This window comes from Scomber japonicus, chromosome 18 (genome assembly GCF_027409825.1).
Source record: "Scomber japonicus isolate fScoJap1 chromosome 18, fScoJap1.pri, whole genome shotgun sequence".
Lineage (NCBI taxonomy): Eukaryota > Metazoa > Chordata > Actinopteri > Scombriformes > Scombridae > Scomber > Scomber japonicus.
Window position 1 is genome coordinate 15,832,060 of NC_070595.1, and position 17,976 is coordinate 15,850,035.

The following is a 17,976-nucleotide window of genomic DNA, read 5'->3' on the forward strand; positions in this document are numbered from 1 at the left end:
GCTCAGTGGGATACTTCGTCCACAACTCTAAATCAGTGAGTAACAAGAAAGGAACTCTTCATAATAGCAGATCTCAAAGACTGATCATTTGCTAAATGACAACACAGAAGCACAATCAATGTGCATGCTGGTTTAGCTGTCTGCCAGATATCTTTTTACCTTTGACTTAGTCTATCATCACTCTCTTCATTTGACTCATGTTAATCACGTTCTAGGGATTGAAATGCTTTGAAAAATTGACAGCATCATTATTTAGTCCATCACAGCCCAGAATAAAGACCTCACAAGACTCTCGCTCTCTCCCATGCTGTTTGAAGTACAGATGGCATGTACGTTTCTTTAGAAAATACATAATTATTCGCAAAAATAATACTCATAAATTGAGTTTTGAGGAAGAGCTGCGTGGAAAAAATATGAATGATGGGTTTTGCATAGAACAAACAATTCTGCTGTTTGCAAAAAACAAGGCTTCAAATTAATTTATAACGCTGGCTAGTTTTTGAAGTCAGAAACTTACTCATGTTTAACAATTGAATAGCCTCACACACACACAAAATGCACTATATTAAGAACAATAGCACCAATTAAATATTAAATTATTTTGCCATAGAATACAATAATTTTACATTTTCCTAAAATGTTTTTTTTAGAAGATAAGAAAGATTCATTTTGTTGAGACTACACAATACTGACTAATCCCATAAAAAGTTCCCAGGAAAGTGGAATTATGATGCTTTTCATTTCTTGTCTGTTTCTTGAGTGAAATGTAGTTTTCCTACACTATATTAAACATATTTTAACACTTCATGAGTTGAGTTATCTCTACAGGGGAAGTAAGAAAGGCCACAACATTCAGATTAGAGCATGTTCTGTAGGGGGTATATTGGTGATGGATACCCAAACCAGTCTACAAAACTCCATCGTCCTCTGGGGGGCATTGATCAGCTAGTAGAACAACACAGAACTAGCTGCAGTAAACATCTTTCACTTGTAACATTTTATCATCCTGGACAGAGACACAACTGAAAGATTCCTTTCACGCTCTGGTATTTGTAAAAAGAAATAGTTTATTCTGTAGTAGCCGTATTCACATCCACACTGCTTGGAAATTTGAGTTAATCCGTTGAGTCGGTGGGACGTCAACTACCTACGAGGCCTTGAACACAGCTGCTTAATTCTACATCTTTCATTAGTGACATTATGATGTTCAACACCTACGCTACAAATGAAAAGGAAAGATAGCATAAAGACTAAATGTTAAGTAATGCATCCAGCACAACAGATGGGTAATATAGCCTTTATAATGTGTAGTGGTTACACAGTTGGTGAAGCCAGATTGTCATGGATAATAAACTCGTGTGGGATGAGAACAATGTGTCCCTCTGTGACTTTTTGAGCTCTTTCCTCCAATCACTGCTATGACTTATTGGCTCTCCTTCTCAAAAACAAGGCAAGAGTCAGGAATGCTATTTATTAGTGTCCCACCACATCAAGGGGATGAGTGGGTATTACTCATCCCGAGAGTGTGTGACTGACATTTGCTGTTTCGTTAGCCAGCTTCTTCGCGGCAACTGGCCTTCAAACAATTCCAGGAAGACAGAGAAAAAGTGTGAGAAAGAGAGGGAGTGGGAGAAATAATGATCCCACAGCAGGCATTGGGTTTGTCTGTTGCTGACATGTCACTTGATGATAATATCATTGTCCATCTGACCCATGTGGTGGGAGTATGTTGTTTGATGGGCTGGGAAAGTCCTGGACTCCAAAAGAAAGAAAGAACGAAAGAAAAGAAAAAGAAAGTGCTCTATGTTTTTTTGTATGTATCTTGTGTCTTTGCTCAATTTTTAAAAAGCTCATCTTTAATGCATATGGCTGCTGGTATGTCAGCTTCTTGTCATTTTAACAGCACATCCATGGAACTGTGCTTGCACAGGTAGTCAAACCAGCTCCCCAGGTTTCAGGAACCTCACATTCCTGTCCTTCATCTTTCTAAGGCCTGAATGAAAATCTTGATTTCTACTGCTTTAATGTCTGACATTAGGCAGGCTTCTGATCTCTACTCAAAATACTGCAGGAGCAAACAGGAACTGAGAATATGAGATGAGTACCGGGGAAGTTTGTTTTCTGTCAACTCCTGAGATCCTGAGATTTTGTCAGACAACATGTCATTTTGACATGAGTCGCACCCCATGTTATCAGCGGAAATGTCCTGTTGTGACGGCACCTCCAGACAACCAAAAAAAAAAAAAAGCTGGTGCCATCGGATGCTCTGAAAGACATTTTCCAAAAATATGAAAAAAGAAAGCAGATGTAAGGGAAAGAGAAGGAAAAATGTAACCTTTCCCTCATGTTATAAAGTTTTTGGCATCATAAAGACATTTTAGACAGCTGTGAAGCAAGCCAACCAGTATAGCAGTATAAGATGATTTTTTAGTGTTCTATAAATCAATTGCCTCAATGTTTATAGAGATTACAAATGACAGAATGTTCTGACATTCAAGCAATCAGCAGGGTGCCATTTTTAACCTTAACAGGCGCGTCTGATCTTAATCATAATAAAATGTAAACATAAACAGAAAAGTTAAGAAAAAAGACAAAATGATTAACATTTGACATCTTTCCGAGTGTTTTAGGTCCTGAAATATAGTTCCATTTTGCAAACAACAATGATTTTAATTATCAATACTGAAGAGCACCATTGGAAAGATTAAATTCAATTGCTGTTATTAGAGGTAAATGTAAATGTAAAGGCGCAACTGAAAAACTATTGTAGTAAGCGATGAAAAAAAAAACCCACACAAAATAGTTTCCAGCAAGTACGATTTCTTCGCCATTCATTTGGTGTCTGGCACCATCTGTGCCCAGCATTGGCGTGAGTACCATTTGTCCAGAAATACAACACATGTCTGGCCGGATCCCAGCTAACGGCCAATAAACTAAATTCCCTGCATGCTGACAATGTCCATTTCATCAGGAAGGCATCAGGAAGCTTGAAGGCATCCCCAGTTGGGGGCTGGTTTGTCAAATGGCTTCCCACAGAGCTCCAAGCTAGCCCAGGCTGGAGAGAGGCGAAGACAGAGCGAGGGGTGTGAGCTGAAGACCTGCTGCTGGTCTGGCTAAATGGTAACAGAATAGCGTCTCAGTGTCAGGGGTGTCTATTAATATAGACCCAAATGTCATAAACTCATTGTGGTGGTTCATGCTGTAATAAGAGAATAACCAGCGTTTTCTGGAGGGAGATGGCTACCTGCGGTGAGAGGAGAATGCCATGCAGAGATACACTTCGGTGGGAGTACAGGGGAGTCCACAACCGTACAGCGGAAAATAATAGAGAATTTTAACCCAGGGTTTTGGAATAAAAGCTTGGCGCTCAACGGAACAGATTTCTTCTCCTTCATCTGGCTACCTGTGGTTTCAGTATTTCAACTATTTACACTTCAATCACGAAACCCTGCTGCGATTAAAATAATTTTTAAAAACATCAGAATAACATCAGAAGTTAGGGCAGTATGATTCTCTGTTTTGTTTAATCTATATTTTACTTTTTCTGCAACCCCCTTGTTGTTTTTACTCACATCATATTTTCAAATACCAATTTTAACTTTTTCCGAAACGCTTGCACGAAAATGCAACAATCTATAAAATTATTCACCAAGAATATCAAAATCTGTCTCTAGTTTCAAGTAAAAAAGTGTCTTTACCCGCTGTGCTTTTGAAACCCCGGGAAAACGTCAATGGGCAAAATACAAAATGGATGTCCACGGGAGAGCGGTGGGTCAGCATGTGTGTGTGTGTGTACGAACGTGGATCAGTGGAGACCCCCTACCTGGGCATCGCGCTTCCTCCACTCCTGGGTGTGCTGTTGGTGCTGTTGCAGAGCGGCCCTGGCCTGCCTCTCCACGCTGCTCACCTCCCGCTGGTGCTCCTGAACCAGGCTGTCCTTTTCCGTGCTGTGCTGCTGCTGTAGCCGCGTCCTCTCCTGCTCGTGCTGCATGCGCTGCTCAGCCATCTGATTGGACAAGCAGGCAAAGAGAGACTTCATCAGCCAACACACATTCAGAGCAACCCTGTCGTCATGACAACTTGTCCATCCACCCATCCATCCATCCTTCATGCTGTTCCTTCTACCCCTTCCCTCCACCCAGACACCCGTGCGCCCAGCCAGTTTGGTGCTGTTGGTAGGACGGTGGGAGAAAAAAGCACTAAAAGTTTCTCCGCTTCCTCACATTGTCAGAGGATGACATGATGTGATGTGTTTACATCTGGCTTGCTCCCCCGCCCTCCCACCTCTCCTGCCAATTGTACAGACCGGGCCTCAATGTCCCACTCCTCTCTTTCTTCAAATCTGTTCCCCTCGCCCTATTCTGCGATCGGCATATAAAAGAGCAGCTAGTTTGTACTATGCATGAAAGCTGGCAGGGGTTAGCCATCTGGCTGCAGTAACTACCCAATGCCCCATGCTATGCGTCTGACAGCATGAGAAAATCGGCTTAGGCAATGACTATGATAACCATTATAAACCCAAAACATAAAAAAACGAGGACACAGCTGAAGCTTGTGGGAGAACCAAAAAGATGCTAAAACATTGTTGATGATAATATATATATAGAATATTGCTTTTACCTGTTGTTTTATTGTCAAGATCCATAAGTAATTTTTTCATTTATCAATATCCATTTCCATGTTTTATCACTTTATGGAATTATACCCTACAGTACAGTTGTTTTCCAGCAATAACCATCATTAGTGTTTGTGTTGCTAATGAAGGGTAGATGAGGTCAGATTATAGCAAGGATCTGCACAAACCAATCAATAAGAGGGGCATGATATGTTGTAAACGTACAGTAGAGGAAAAATAAAACTCTTCTAATGGGACACAACACCCCCAATTTTTCAGAGCTTAAACATCCTGTCAGCTGAAACAAGTCTATATCCCAACACGTCTGTGAGTGGAGTCACCTGCTGAGAGGTGAGCCTTGCCAGTGGAGTTCCCAGCCCAGAGCCCCCGAGCCTTTCCCAGGCTCTGTTCCGTTCCCACTCCCCCATGGCGGGGGGACCAGTGACCCCCACACCATCCTGCCGCGCAGCCCCAGCCGGAGCCTCGAAAGGACAGCAGGGGCCTGGGGCCCATTCGCCTCCCTGCTTTGAAGCTAATCCCCTGCACATTGTGCTTGACGGCACCCTACCTGGCCTGCCAGAGGAACTGAGATCCGCAGCCTCTATGCCCGGTGCCTGCTCTATCCATAGCCCTATCTTCGGACGTTGTGTCTATTCAGGGCAGGTGATAAATGAGGGGCTATCTACAGGAAGCCGGATTCCATCCTTGGCACTGAGAAGAAGGCCACAATAGACACTTAATTTTGGCAGGGGGGCAATGGGGGGGAATTATGGCTGGATAAAAATGTATTTTATCTCTGGGGCTCAGTTACTGGTGTGGCAGACACACACACAGAACATGCTCAAGATACATCACACACAGGATGTAACAGAACAACACCAAGCTCCATTAGACGAAATTATTTGCAGAATGTGGGCAACATCTTCCACCTGCGGTCACTGATGATGCTGATGTCTGTGAAACATTCCACACAGACAAATTTGCATTGCCTTCATTTTCCATTTAAGGACATAATAGGTATAAATATGATCCACAGCCAGAATACGTTGTCCCACTGGGTAACTCAGAAAGCAGCGCGAGTTATAGCTGACAGATTGATAAGCAGGCATTTGCATCAAGAACTCCTTAGCAGGACATGCGGTAACAGAAACTGGGGGAAGACATCCTGGCTTACTGTTTGCTCCTGTTTAGAGTCTTGGGCTGTAAGTGTTTTGGAGAAAAGGGGAGATCAGAGGTGAAACGAGGATGATGAAACAGAAAAGGTAAATCCATTGTGAGAAAAACAGCAAAAGAAAAAGACGGAGAAGAGAGGAGATGACAGAGAGCAGACCCAGCAAGGAGCTTGGTTGTGACATCACGTAGTGCCAGCGTGCAGTGGAGGATGCTGGGTGCTGCGGTTCTTAAAGGGACCGGCGTGTCGCTTATGAGGGAAGATTGAGTTGGTTATAGCACAGCTTGGTGCCACAGATACAGAGTAGGTTGGGTGTTTCTGCACAGCACGACTCCTGTCAGCCTTGGCTGAGTGTGTGCATTGCACGCATTGAGACAGGACAGTGAGGTAATGGGCTTCTTTCAACCCCGGGGGGGAAAATCTGAAATGTTTGAGAGGGGGGAGGGAAGAGGAGGGTGTAGAGGAGAGTAGAACAGATGCCCTGTTTAGTCTCAGCAGGAAAGGCTGGGGTGAGAGGGGAGGGAGAGGTGGAAGAAAGACAAACCCGTTATTCCTCACTGTAGGGAGTACAGTAGGGAGTACAAATGACAGTGTGTATTTGTCTATGTGTACATTATGCCCACACACTTGCATGGCTATAAACTACACCCTTTTATTGTACCAAACTAACATCTGAAGAGTAAAGCTGTTGAGCACTTCCATTAACTGTCAAGGTCATGACTCCAAACCAACCATTTGACCTCACTACGTCACTCCCACGCCAAGAGGCAAAGCTCCATGACATCCAGCTGCTGGAGGGTGAGCTGCAAAACAACTCCTTCATACAGAGTTCCCATTTTAAAGTCTCATTGAAGCTGCCTTTAAGGAATGTTCTTTTGTGACTGTCTGAATGGACAAACTTGACCCCTGTGATCTTGTGACACCAATCTCTCTGGAGTGGGGGCGTAATGTGCACATGCATTCAGGCATGGATGAACAGGTACACACAATGCACATGGAGTCTGTGCAATGTATATGGAATGAATACACAACATACTGTAGATGGCTCTTCTCATAGAACCTCATGAATAATCTACATGCTCATAAATAGGCACATTTCCTTTCTCTTTCTCTACCTTCCCATCTGTGAAAATAATGTCACACTTATTCATATCCTCATCATCACATAGACAAGCCCTTCATCTTTATATGTTTTCATCTTTAAGACAAAAGCATTCCTGGTGTGCTGCTAACCCTATGTAGCTGCCTTTAACTGTCAAATGCCCCCCCCACTCTCCATAGCAGCAGATGATAATCGTCACTTGAATACTTCCTGCGATGCTTTGATTGTTTATCTGTTTTTCACATGAGACGGAATTTATGATTCATCTGAAAAATATACTGTAGTTGAGACTCAAAACACTGTTAAATTCTTACAGTTATCAGATCATTGTCGAGGGATGAAAATGTCTTTTGGACATTATACTATGTGTTTACTGGTTTAACTCTGTTGGTCTGATTTCTATGAAAGTGTACGCATGCAGCAAAACTGAGAACATGCATTTACCAACCTCCCAGGTTAAACTTGTTTTTGAGAGATTAAAAATGAATACATCATACATCCTAATAAAGTCTTTTGAAAATGTGATATTTCGTCATAAATTCCCTTATAATTACAAAAACAACTGCAGAGAAAATCACTGACAGAAAACCATTTCACCACTCCTTGGAAATGACACTGGCCTTATTTCCTCATTTACAACTATCTACAGCGATTTGCACGCAGTGAAACTCCATCTGGCCTGGAAATGAGTGTTAGCATGCTTATTAGCAGACAGGTCGAGTGGAGCTGGTTTGGTTCCTGAAAATCAATCATGTTATGGATACAGATGGGAAATGGAGATGTTACACCAGTTAGTGCTGTATGCTCAAAGCTCATGTGGTGATACATGGTCAGTCATGAAGTATCATAGGGACATGAGGAGATGCAACTCTTGAGGTAATATAAGTATGAAATTTATGTATTATTTTATGTGAACTTGGGGATATATGAATTCATACATCACATGGTACAATCAGTTGCACTGTTATGCCTACATCAGCAATCCTGATTATTTTGTCTGAATTTATACTCACAAAAAAATATTAGTAAGTACGTCACATAGTGAAGCTACTTTAAACCTCAATATTAGTTTGAGGATTACTGAATTACATAGAAGAACACAAAAAGATAACTGGAGGTAACACACTACAATTCCATTGATTTTAGGTTTAATATTAGATTTAATTAAGTTACACACCCTTTATAGCTAAAATGGTCAATTATATTGTATATTGTAGTGTACAGCCAAAGATAAAAATCCCATCACCAGACCACTGAGGTTAAAGTAAAATTAAGGTAATAGAAGTATTAACTATGCTCCTCCTACAATGAGATTAGCTTCCTCTGATAATATCCATTTCTGTGGTTTAACTGAATCCAGTGCTATAAAAGATGACTTCCTATCAGCAAGCTTGATTTCAATGAGTTGTGAAAATGGTTTCTAGACTCCTAATTGAAGAAGAGACGGAGATGTGATGATAAGGAGACTGTGTGTCTGCAATGCAGATTGCATTCCTTTTCAATTGGCAACGTTTAAGATATTTATTGAGACGCAATCTAAGCTTAATCTCAAGCGTATCCCTTATCATGAGAAATTAATCAAGCGGAACAGATGGGGAGGAATAACAAGACTATTCCACATGGATGTCAGTCCCCTCGGCTGGCTCTGACAGGCCAAGTGTTCACTGATAATAGAGAAAAGATAACAATGTGATGATGATGATGATGATGGAAGCAAGAGGAGAATTCTTTCCCCTGGCTACATCACCATCGTAGAAGCAAGGAAACTATTCAAACAGGGAGATACGGGTAGAGAAACACAGTGCAGACAGACTGACAGAAAGTTACAGACCTGCTGCTCATATTTTTGTCTGAGTGCATCTAGTTGCAGGGAGAACTCCTTGGCCTGGTTCTCCCTGAGGGACTTGGAGCGGATGAGGTCGTCCTCTACTTTCTCCATCTGCCGGCATAAAAGGAAAGAAAAAAAAGTTTAATATTGTAAAAAAAATCCAACATTTAACTAAATGCATTCTAAAATGTTTCATACAAAAACATTAAGGCTGGGCTCACAATCTGTAATACATTTACATTGGTGCAAACATACCTATAAACCAACACTAAACCTCAGTTCAGAAAAATGGCTGTTAATTTGCGTTTAAAATACTACTCAATATTTTTCTCTTAGTTTTGGTTGATGCGTGTGTAATTGCAGCATGACTACAATAAAATCGAATGAATGCAGAGCTGAACAGAAGGAGAGCGATGCTGCTGTAACATTTTCTTTTTAATTTGACATTAATGAACTGCCTTTGGGAAGAAATAAATTCAACACAGTACGTGTGATCTTAACGTAATGATATTGTAATAACAGAACATCAATATATTAATCTATACATCAAAGTATAATATTATAATTAACATTAAAAATGTAACACTAGTAGTTCACATCAAAATTCCCATATTCACAGGTACAAGACAATAACTGCAACTCAAAGACTCGTGTTAAAGAAGCACAGTTGGAAATAAGGAAGTTGCAAGCGTCTGCCTCTATGTGTTTTTCTGGATAAAAGGATTTCTGGATTTGTCAATATTTATGCTATTTATCTCGACTCAACTTCCTTGAGCATTTTCTGCTCAGGTGACGATAATCAACAACAATTGGAAATGTAATTTACTGAAACCCCTCTGTATCTGGGCTACTCTGTGTGTAACTCAGGAAATGCTAAATGTGTTTTGATTAATCCATTTAAAATGCTGAAGTCTCCTTTGAACTATGCACGTAACAGTGATTTGATTCCGTATGGTGCTTCTTTTTTTCCCCTAACCAAAATAGGGTACACTTTTTCTTTTAAGTGCAGTCTAAAAGTGGGATGCTGATTTTAAAATGAGAGAAAGAGAGACAGAGAAAGAGGAGCGATACAGATAATCCATTTAGATATAACACCATCTGCAGACAGAGAGAAAGAGGGGATGAGTGGAAAGATGGAAGGATGAAAAGGGGTAAAAACTTCTTTTGAAATACTTTCTGCTACATTAAAGCAGGATAACACAGATGCATAAGTGGGGTGGGTGGGGAAAAGTAGGGGAGAGGGAAAGAGGGAGAGAGGATGACAGGGATGCACAAGAGACTGCTCCCCTCTCTTGTGGCTTTGATGTGCGCTGAGGATAAAGTCAGATTGGAGATTGGGATGCCAGGGGCTCAATGGGGAGAGACGGAGCAAGCAAGAGATGGAAGGATGAGAATGGGAGAAAGGAGTGGGAGGAGGGAGAGGAGAATCACACCAATACAGACACTTTCCAAGTGTCAAGAAAAGAAGACATCACTTGCTACTCAAGTAAAAAATTAAATAAAAAAAATAAAAAAAATAATAGACACATGTTGCCTGGCATGCAAGAAGCATGAACATCCAAAAGAGCAAACCAAGAGTCTCTGTCTGCCAGTACAAAAATTATTCAAATTCAGTCGGCTAAAATCTGAATATAGCTACCTTTGCATATTGACTAAGTCTTCCCATACAGGCAAAGTACAATATGTACAGGCAACTTTATGAAATGTTCTGGGGAATTCAAGCTTTTGCAGCCTTGAATATAGTTTTGTTGTCTTCTTTAGTGTTGCTAAGCAAGCAACACTTCAATTAATCTCTTGTCAATATGAATACAAATTAAATCAGGAGGGAATAAAGGTTGCTCTGTGTGCCCACAAACATCCATGCATAAATTTGACTCCCACACAAACTCTCTCCATTTCTTACAGTACATGTTCCTCCACCGCACTGATTAGCTGAAAAACTTCACTAATCAGTGTCTAAAACTTGCTAATCTCCCTAACATACAGCCCTTTAAAACATTCAGGACCACACTCAGCGCTGCCCTGTCAATAAAGCACACACACACACACTCACACTCACACACACACAGTACTACCAAAAATGCTTAACAAAAACGCCTATAGCCAAACTGACTCGTAACACAGCATCAGAAGTTTGACAGCTGAGCGTGTATCGATTGGAGAACTCTCCCAATAAGCAGCAGCCCACGCGGTGCGGCGTGCTGATCGTGAGGCTGGCTTAACGTACTAATTAGTCTGACTGCTGAATGCGTATAACCTGTTCTCCATCCCAACCCTACCAGCCCACGTCACGCCCACAGAAATGCAGTGAGGTCAGCAAGTTGTAGCGGAGAAATGAATGCACCTGCCTAATGTGCAGGATAATAAACCATATCATTCATTGGGAGTGACTAAATGAGTGAATATGACCTAAGGATACTGATCCTCTTATGTATAGATTTTTCAATATAGATGCTGATAAAAGGTGGACGGAAAAAGACCCATGACAGGATGTAGGATGACCTAATGGTGCAAATCATTAAATAGTTGGAGTGAAGAGGAGGGAGAAAAACAGAGAGAAAAAGATACACAGAGGGATTCAAGTACATCCAGCACGGCGCCCTGTTGCATCTGTCATCAGGCGGGGTCCCTGCAACTACAAAATATTAGTGTGTTTGCGTGTGTGTGTTTATATTGTCCTGGTTACTGCCGGTCAAACAGCTCACCCCCCTTGTGGCAGAGCAACTATGAATAATTAATATGCGTAATGCCTATTTATAATATTAAAAAAGTTAGAGTAGGATATGGTGTAGTGTTAGCTGAAGTCCAAATTTAGATGCTTTCATCAAAATACGTGTGTGTGCATGTGTGTATCCTACCTGGAGTTTCATGTCAGCGTAGGCCTTCTCAGAGCTGAGCTCCACCTGTTTCTTGAACTGCTCCAGTGCCATATCTGCCTGCTGGATCTGCTGCCTTTGGCTCTCCCTGGCTCTGTCCAACTGGCTCTCCATCTCTCTTCAAATCACACACACACACACACACACACACACACACACACACACACACACACACACACACACACACACACACACACACACACACAGGTCATATAGTTGCAAGCTGAATGGATTGATGCTGAGTGGGACATCCTCATACTGAGCTGTCAGAGCCCAGCCAGGAGGCCCAGTCACATCATCACACACAGCACCAGCAAGAAGCTGTCAAACCGAGAATGTGTGGGGAGAAAAGTGTGTGCCGGGATAGATGGATTGAGGGTAGAATGAATGATAGAGTGAGAGGTGAGTAAAGCGCATGAAGGTGTTATTTTTGTAAACCTGAGATGTTCCATGTTCGGTAAGAAAATGATCATGTATTATTGTCCTTAACCTAATTTACTAAAATATTACAAATGTTTAAGCCAAACATAGTTGACATAAAATGCACAAAAGGATCAAAAGCAAATATGTAAAAGGAAAAATCAAGAAATTACACCCATCATTGGGAATGCAAATGAAGAATGCATGACTGATTTTAACTGGCTCATTATTAACACACTTTTTTATCTAATTAGTTCATGAGTACAAATAAATGTCTCACAGATCACAAATATTAGCTTACTATGATGCTCCTTAACTGTAGTCAACAAACTTAGTATTCCATACATAATGACACACATCATTCGTTCTTGACTTGGACGCAGACTTGACCATGAGAAATCATGTCAAGATCTGCTTCTCACATCTGACACGTTTTAGCAGCTCCAAGTGTTTGTCATATTCATATATGCAAGACGTATCATCTACATAACATTAAAGTGACTCAAGTAAATCTATTTTAATGAAATTTTGAAGTTGAAAACCCATGTTAAACCATGTTTTTAGATAAATACAGTAAAATCAGAGTTTTTTGTAAGTTCTCTCTTAAAGCACAGAATGAATCCATCCAGCACCCAATCAAAATTTAGCAACTAAAATCCAATGAATGCTGTATAAATAAGTAAAGATTATTAAAATTACCTTGCTGGGAGCAAGGATTAAGGCTAATTGTATGAACCTGATATTAATCACACAATTTTCCAGAACCTCATGCATGATTTCAGACAATTAACTACAAAAAAGTTCAACTCTGAACTTTTCTGCAGCAGGCACTGAAACCTTCCAAAGCCTTCTACTGATTACAAAGATGACAATGTCAGGGAGAGAACCTAACTGGCTGTGCATGTGTGTGGTATGTTCTGTGTACATGTGTAGCTATGTGTACAGCAAGGGCGCTTCTCTCCTGGTAAATTAATATTCTAACAGTGCATGGATAATTACTCCCCCGTGGACAGACAAGCAGGAAGGAAGAATGATTTTTTTTGGCTGGTGGGTGTGACTTAAAACCAATTAGAAGTACAACTATTACAAAATTACAACAGGCACACAACGGGTGGTGGGGGAGGACTGAGACGCTGTTCTCCACACATTTATCTGTGTTTAACAAAGGAGAACTGCCAAGTGTATGTGAGAGAGTGTGCGTGTGTGTTACAGTTCATAAAAGATACGGTCCATTGACACAGTCCTGTTAGCATAGCAGGTGTTCTCACATACACCCACAGAAACCACCACTATAAGAAAAAAAGCTATTATTACAGGGAAACTTATATTAACCGATGAATACTCCCCATAATCAAAGTAACAACTGTAAGTGTAACTGCACAGTATGAATAAACAGAAACAGAGAAAGACAGAAGAGATAAAAACAGCAAAACTAAAAGGAGGCAATAAAATGCAAAGAACAGGGGCAGAGGATTGAAAAAGGAATGTGCAAGCTTTCTCTCTTCTTTATAGTGTTCTGTCTCTTTGTAATTTTGGTCTCTCTCATGTCGGACATCAAACGACAAAGAAATTGTTTTTTTTTCCCTCTCCCAATTTTGTGTACTCTGTAATTATTAATCAGTCTCGTTGCATGACTGCCTTCCGGGCTCAGACAGACACAAAGGCTATGTGGGGAGACTTAGATGGAAAAAGAAATAAAGAAGAACGAGAGAGTGAAGATGGAAAAGAGGATGTCACAGAAATAGAAAGTTTTTTAAACTTCCAAGGCAGAGCAGAAATGAATTGGGTGTGTGTCTTGCTTGAGAGATGACGGAGCGCACACACTTGTGTGTGTGTGTGTGTGTGTGTGTGTGTGTGTGTGTATAGGTCTTTGTTCATGAGCAACAGACCCAAGTGACTGACAACTCTACTCAAAAAATGTACTATGACTAAGTTGGAGCTGGCTGCTGGGCCTATACCTTTGAGGATACACCGAAAAAGTCACTGCAGCTAACTTCAAGTATGTGACAGATTGAAACATATTATACTCTAAAGCTGAAGAGAGCAGTTGAACACATGTCACCTTCAGTGATTCCTGGGAGAATAACTGTGTGTGTGCGAGTACTTCAGTGTGTGTGAATGCGTGTGGTCACTGGAGCGGTAGACAGTGTGTCACCATCAATAACAGAGTGATGAGGGTGAGATGAGAGGACAGAGAAAAAGACTCAGGGAGGCCTGGCAGGGAGATACAGAGAGGGAAAGGAAGGAGAAGTGTGCCAGCGCCAGGGCGGCCCGTTGGCTTTAAATGGATCCCTGGTCAGAAAAGTGGAAGGAGAGGAGGCTCAAATTAAAGATGTGCCTTCTCCATAGAGGAAGTCCTCTCATCCCTCAATCCTAAACGGCTGTTTAAAGGGGAGGAAGAGAGGGAGGCAAGGAGAGAGCAGTGTTTGTGCTAGAGAGGGTGAAGGAGCTTCCGCCATCCAGCCGCCTGGCAGACAGGAGGGGTGCAGGGATGCCGGCGTTTTCCGGACTGCACTAACCACACAATGCCACGTGCTGCCTGTGTGTGAGTGTGCACCACATGCTGAATATACAGAGACATACAAAACATGTATATACATATAAACATTAATATACACATGCAGTTAATACAAGAGTACACATTAAATGCACATAGAAGCAACTCTAATTGCTTATGCAAATATTCTTTTCATGTAAGCAGAGTATTTAACAATTGCACGAGCTGTGACGTGGGTGGAGCCGCACATGGAAAAGACTGAAACAGACTAGAATGCATGCTTGCATGTGGATGCCTCTGGTCTCTAGTATAAAAAGACGGAGAGTGAGAGTGTGCGTGCACGTGTGTTCATGCAAGTGCCCGTGCATCTGCGTCTGTGAGCTCATCCAAACGGAATGATAACGAATCCACAGACACATCAAAGGGGCCTGGAAAAAAGAGGGAGCACATAAAGAGAGAAAATGCAAAACTGAAATATTCAGCGCCCTCTGAAGAGAAAATAAAACAGGCTTGGTTTTCATCCGCATCCCCAGAGAAAGAAAAAGCGAGAGAGAGAGAGAGAGAGAGAGAGAGAGAGAGAGAAAAGACAGAAACAGACGCAGAATAAGAGACAGACCACAAATAAGTGAACACAAAAGGGGGACTGCACAAGGGCAAGAAAATATTAAAGACAGAGAGAAAGAGTTGAAAGAGGGAGTAGAAACAGAGAATCATTGAGCGTGATGGCTTTTTAACTGCCTACAAATGCGGCCTGTTTATAAACAGCATATCACATCAACATGTGAAACAAAATGGCCACATACGTTAAAAATAATGAGGCATCGATACAAACCAGTCATGCAGGTGATTGTGGATAATTGTCTTCTCACCAGCATACTACCACTCTCTTAAAATAAGTTAGCATTAGAAAACTGTTAACTCTCACATTAAGCTTCAGCCTTATTCTACAGCTTTGAGTCACCTCTCTGTGGTTTAATCTACTTTTTTCCCCCGTATTTATACCAGTCACATGCAGTTTGAGTATAGCTTGTACCTTGCTCAAGTGTCACTGAACACGACAGATGACATTTCAATTAATCTGCACAAACTGTCTTCCATCAACACTGGGGGTGGAAACCTGTGATTTTGCCTCGCACTTGGCATCTTACCTCAAAGCAAACTAACCACTGGAAGCAAAGGAGAGAGAGGGATGACAAGGTGTCTGCTGCAGTCCAGGCTGACAGTACCATTATGTGGGTGGATAAACATCAAGGTGGGACAAAACTCAAAGACACACAACATGTTTGTCTACATACTTCAAAATGACTCTGAGGTTTGGTCAGTTTTGCCAAGTAAAAATTATTTTTTAATTTAATATTCAATTTAATAATATTATATATTCTGCTTAAGAATGCTAAGGATGTAGAGAAGAGAAGAGAAAAGACGTGAAGTGAAGTTACTCATGTCATGATTTGGAACAGAGATTGTCTTGCCTTCGCTGTGCATTTAGATACTATTTGGCCTCATGAATTATGCAAGCTACAGCATAATATGCTAAATCAACTAGGCACTAGTCCCAAAAGTAAACATACTGTATTTACATATCTCAAACATTACACAATGTAAAATGAAGATGGAAGTTTTTTTTTTTTTTTTTTTTTAATGAAACAATGAAAGCCCTAAAGACAGACAATACAGATTGAGCTGTTTCAGTGCATGAATTAACTGAGCCTGCTTTTGCATGAATTCATTCTGTCTGTGCATATCTGTAAGTAGGGCTAGTTTAATAAAAAAAATCTCAATCTGAGGCACATATTACGTCATCATGAGATGCTGGCATTATCGGATAAGACTAATTATAACTGTAAGAACTTACTACCTGCTTCAATAACTATGCATTTAATCAAAAAGAAACACTGACTACATTTTCTCATTAGCCATTATTTAACTGTTACCAGCTTAGCTCTACATCCCTATTAACTTTGATCCTCAATACTAGAACTGGATTTTCTTGTTGAATTTTTATTTAATTCTTTGTTTTAGATTAGCATTCATGGCTGAAACTATATTTATGCATTAAATAAGTCTAAAAAACAGAAAAAGTTTCTTTTGTTGGGAATAAGTGAGGTGGTAATTGTCATTTAACTCTGACAACAGGGCCCAGTTAAAGAGGACTTTACAATGTTCCTTTTGTCAGGTCGGTGGTATTGAATTGGCGCTTAACTCATCTCCATACACTCCTTTCTATGCAGTTGCCATGGGAGTAAATATTGAGCATGAAGCTTTTCATTATTCAGGATCCATACCTCCACCTGCTCCTACACTTCAACTCTTACTGTGGCTGCCAAGTCTCCACTAGGCTGCCACTGGACCCTCTTTGGACCACTACCACCACCCCTGCCTCCCTCCATCCCTCCTGTCATGGGAGAGGAATGCTGAGAAAGATAAGACCACTTCAAACGCACACACACAGATGCATACGGTATGCATCCGAACACAAACACACGAAAGAACATATTGGATGCATCATACACCTTTAAGAGGGGAGGAGCACTATCTCATGCATGCATGTGGACACAAATACTGAGAAAGAGACAAACAATGAAAACACAAAGCTAGACATAGTCTGCCAAAATTACTGTTTCACTTTTCAAAGGCTGACTGTGAAATCAATTAGGTCTTGCTTGATGGTGTGATACCTGTGAAATCTGTTGTGTACACAAAAAAATATGAAACAATAGAAAAGCAAGAAACTTTAAATTAGGAATGAACATGATTACCAACTTTGCACAAGAAGTGCTGTAAATTCTGGGATAAAAATACACACCATGACACATCCCATCACACAACCGGTGTATAGCCACTCACAAAAGCGAGCCCACTTCTCTCCAGCTGCCTGAAAGTAGAAGCTGTTTCTGCCATTTCAAACTGTAAACAATCAAACTGAGCAGAAGTTACTGCTGAGACACAGGCAGGATTGCTACAACCCATGCACCACACCTTAGCAGGCACATGGTTTTGATAAAGCCAGTTGGGTGCCAAGCAGAAAGAAGGGGGAATGGAATGGTATGGAGGGGAGCATGGAAAAAAAATTACAGCCTCCTCACAGAGAGAGAAATACCATATCCTACAAATAGACCAGCTGTGTTTCTTTTTCCCTACTTTAACCATTCAGGTGATTTTCTGATGTCTTTAAATTGTAATTTGGAGGTCATTTTTATGAAGGCAGGCAAGCTGTTCCCCAGATGAGCTCCCTCTCCCTCTATCTTTTCTTTTCCCACTCTGTGGTGCATCTCTCCATCTCTATGCTAATGCCTTGTAATGATCTGAGGCACGTTGGGATAAAAGAAGAGGAGAAAAACTTGTTCTCTACACAGCTTTATAGTGCTTTCTGTTGTTGTTGCTATAGTAACACAGACCTAGAACTCAAATTGATGCAACAATGCTTATTTGCATGGCAGGACAGAGTGATTTTCTTTTTGTACTAG

At 41.0% G+C, this 17,976-nt stretch overlaps 1 protein-coding gene across 2 annotated transcripts in view; it reads right to left on the reverse strand.

The window, feature by feature from the left end:
• Positions 1-17,976, reverse strand: part of cep112 (centrosomal protein 112) — a 98,073-nt gene that overhangs the window by 41,577 nt on the left and 38,520 nt on the right. For both annotated transcript variants that reach the window (XM_053338026.1, XM_053338025.1), the window contains 3 exons: positions 11,575-11,710; positions 8,720-8,827; positions 3,824-4,006 (listed from right to left, as the gene is read on the reverse strand). In XM_053338026.1, the coding sequence (XP_053194001.1) occupies positions 3,824-4,006; positions 8,720-8,827; positions 11,575-11,710 (427 nt within the window). The remainder of the gene's footprint in view (positions 1-3,823; positions 4,007-8,719; positions 8,828-11,574; positions 11,711-17,976) is intronic.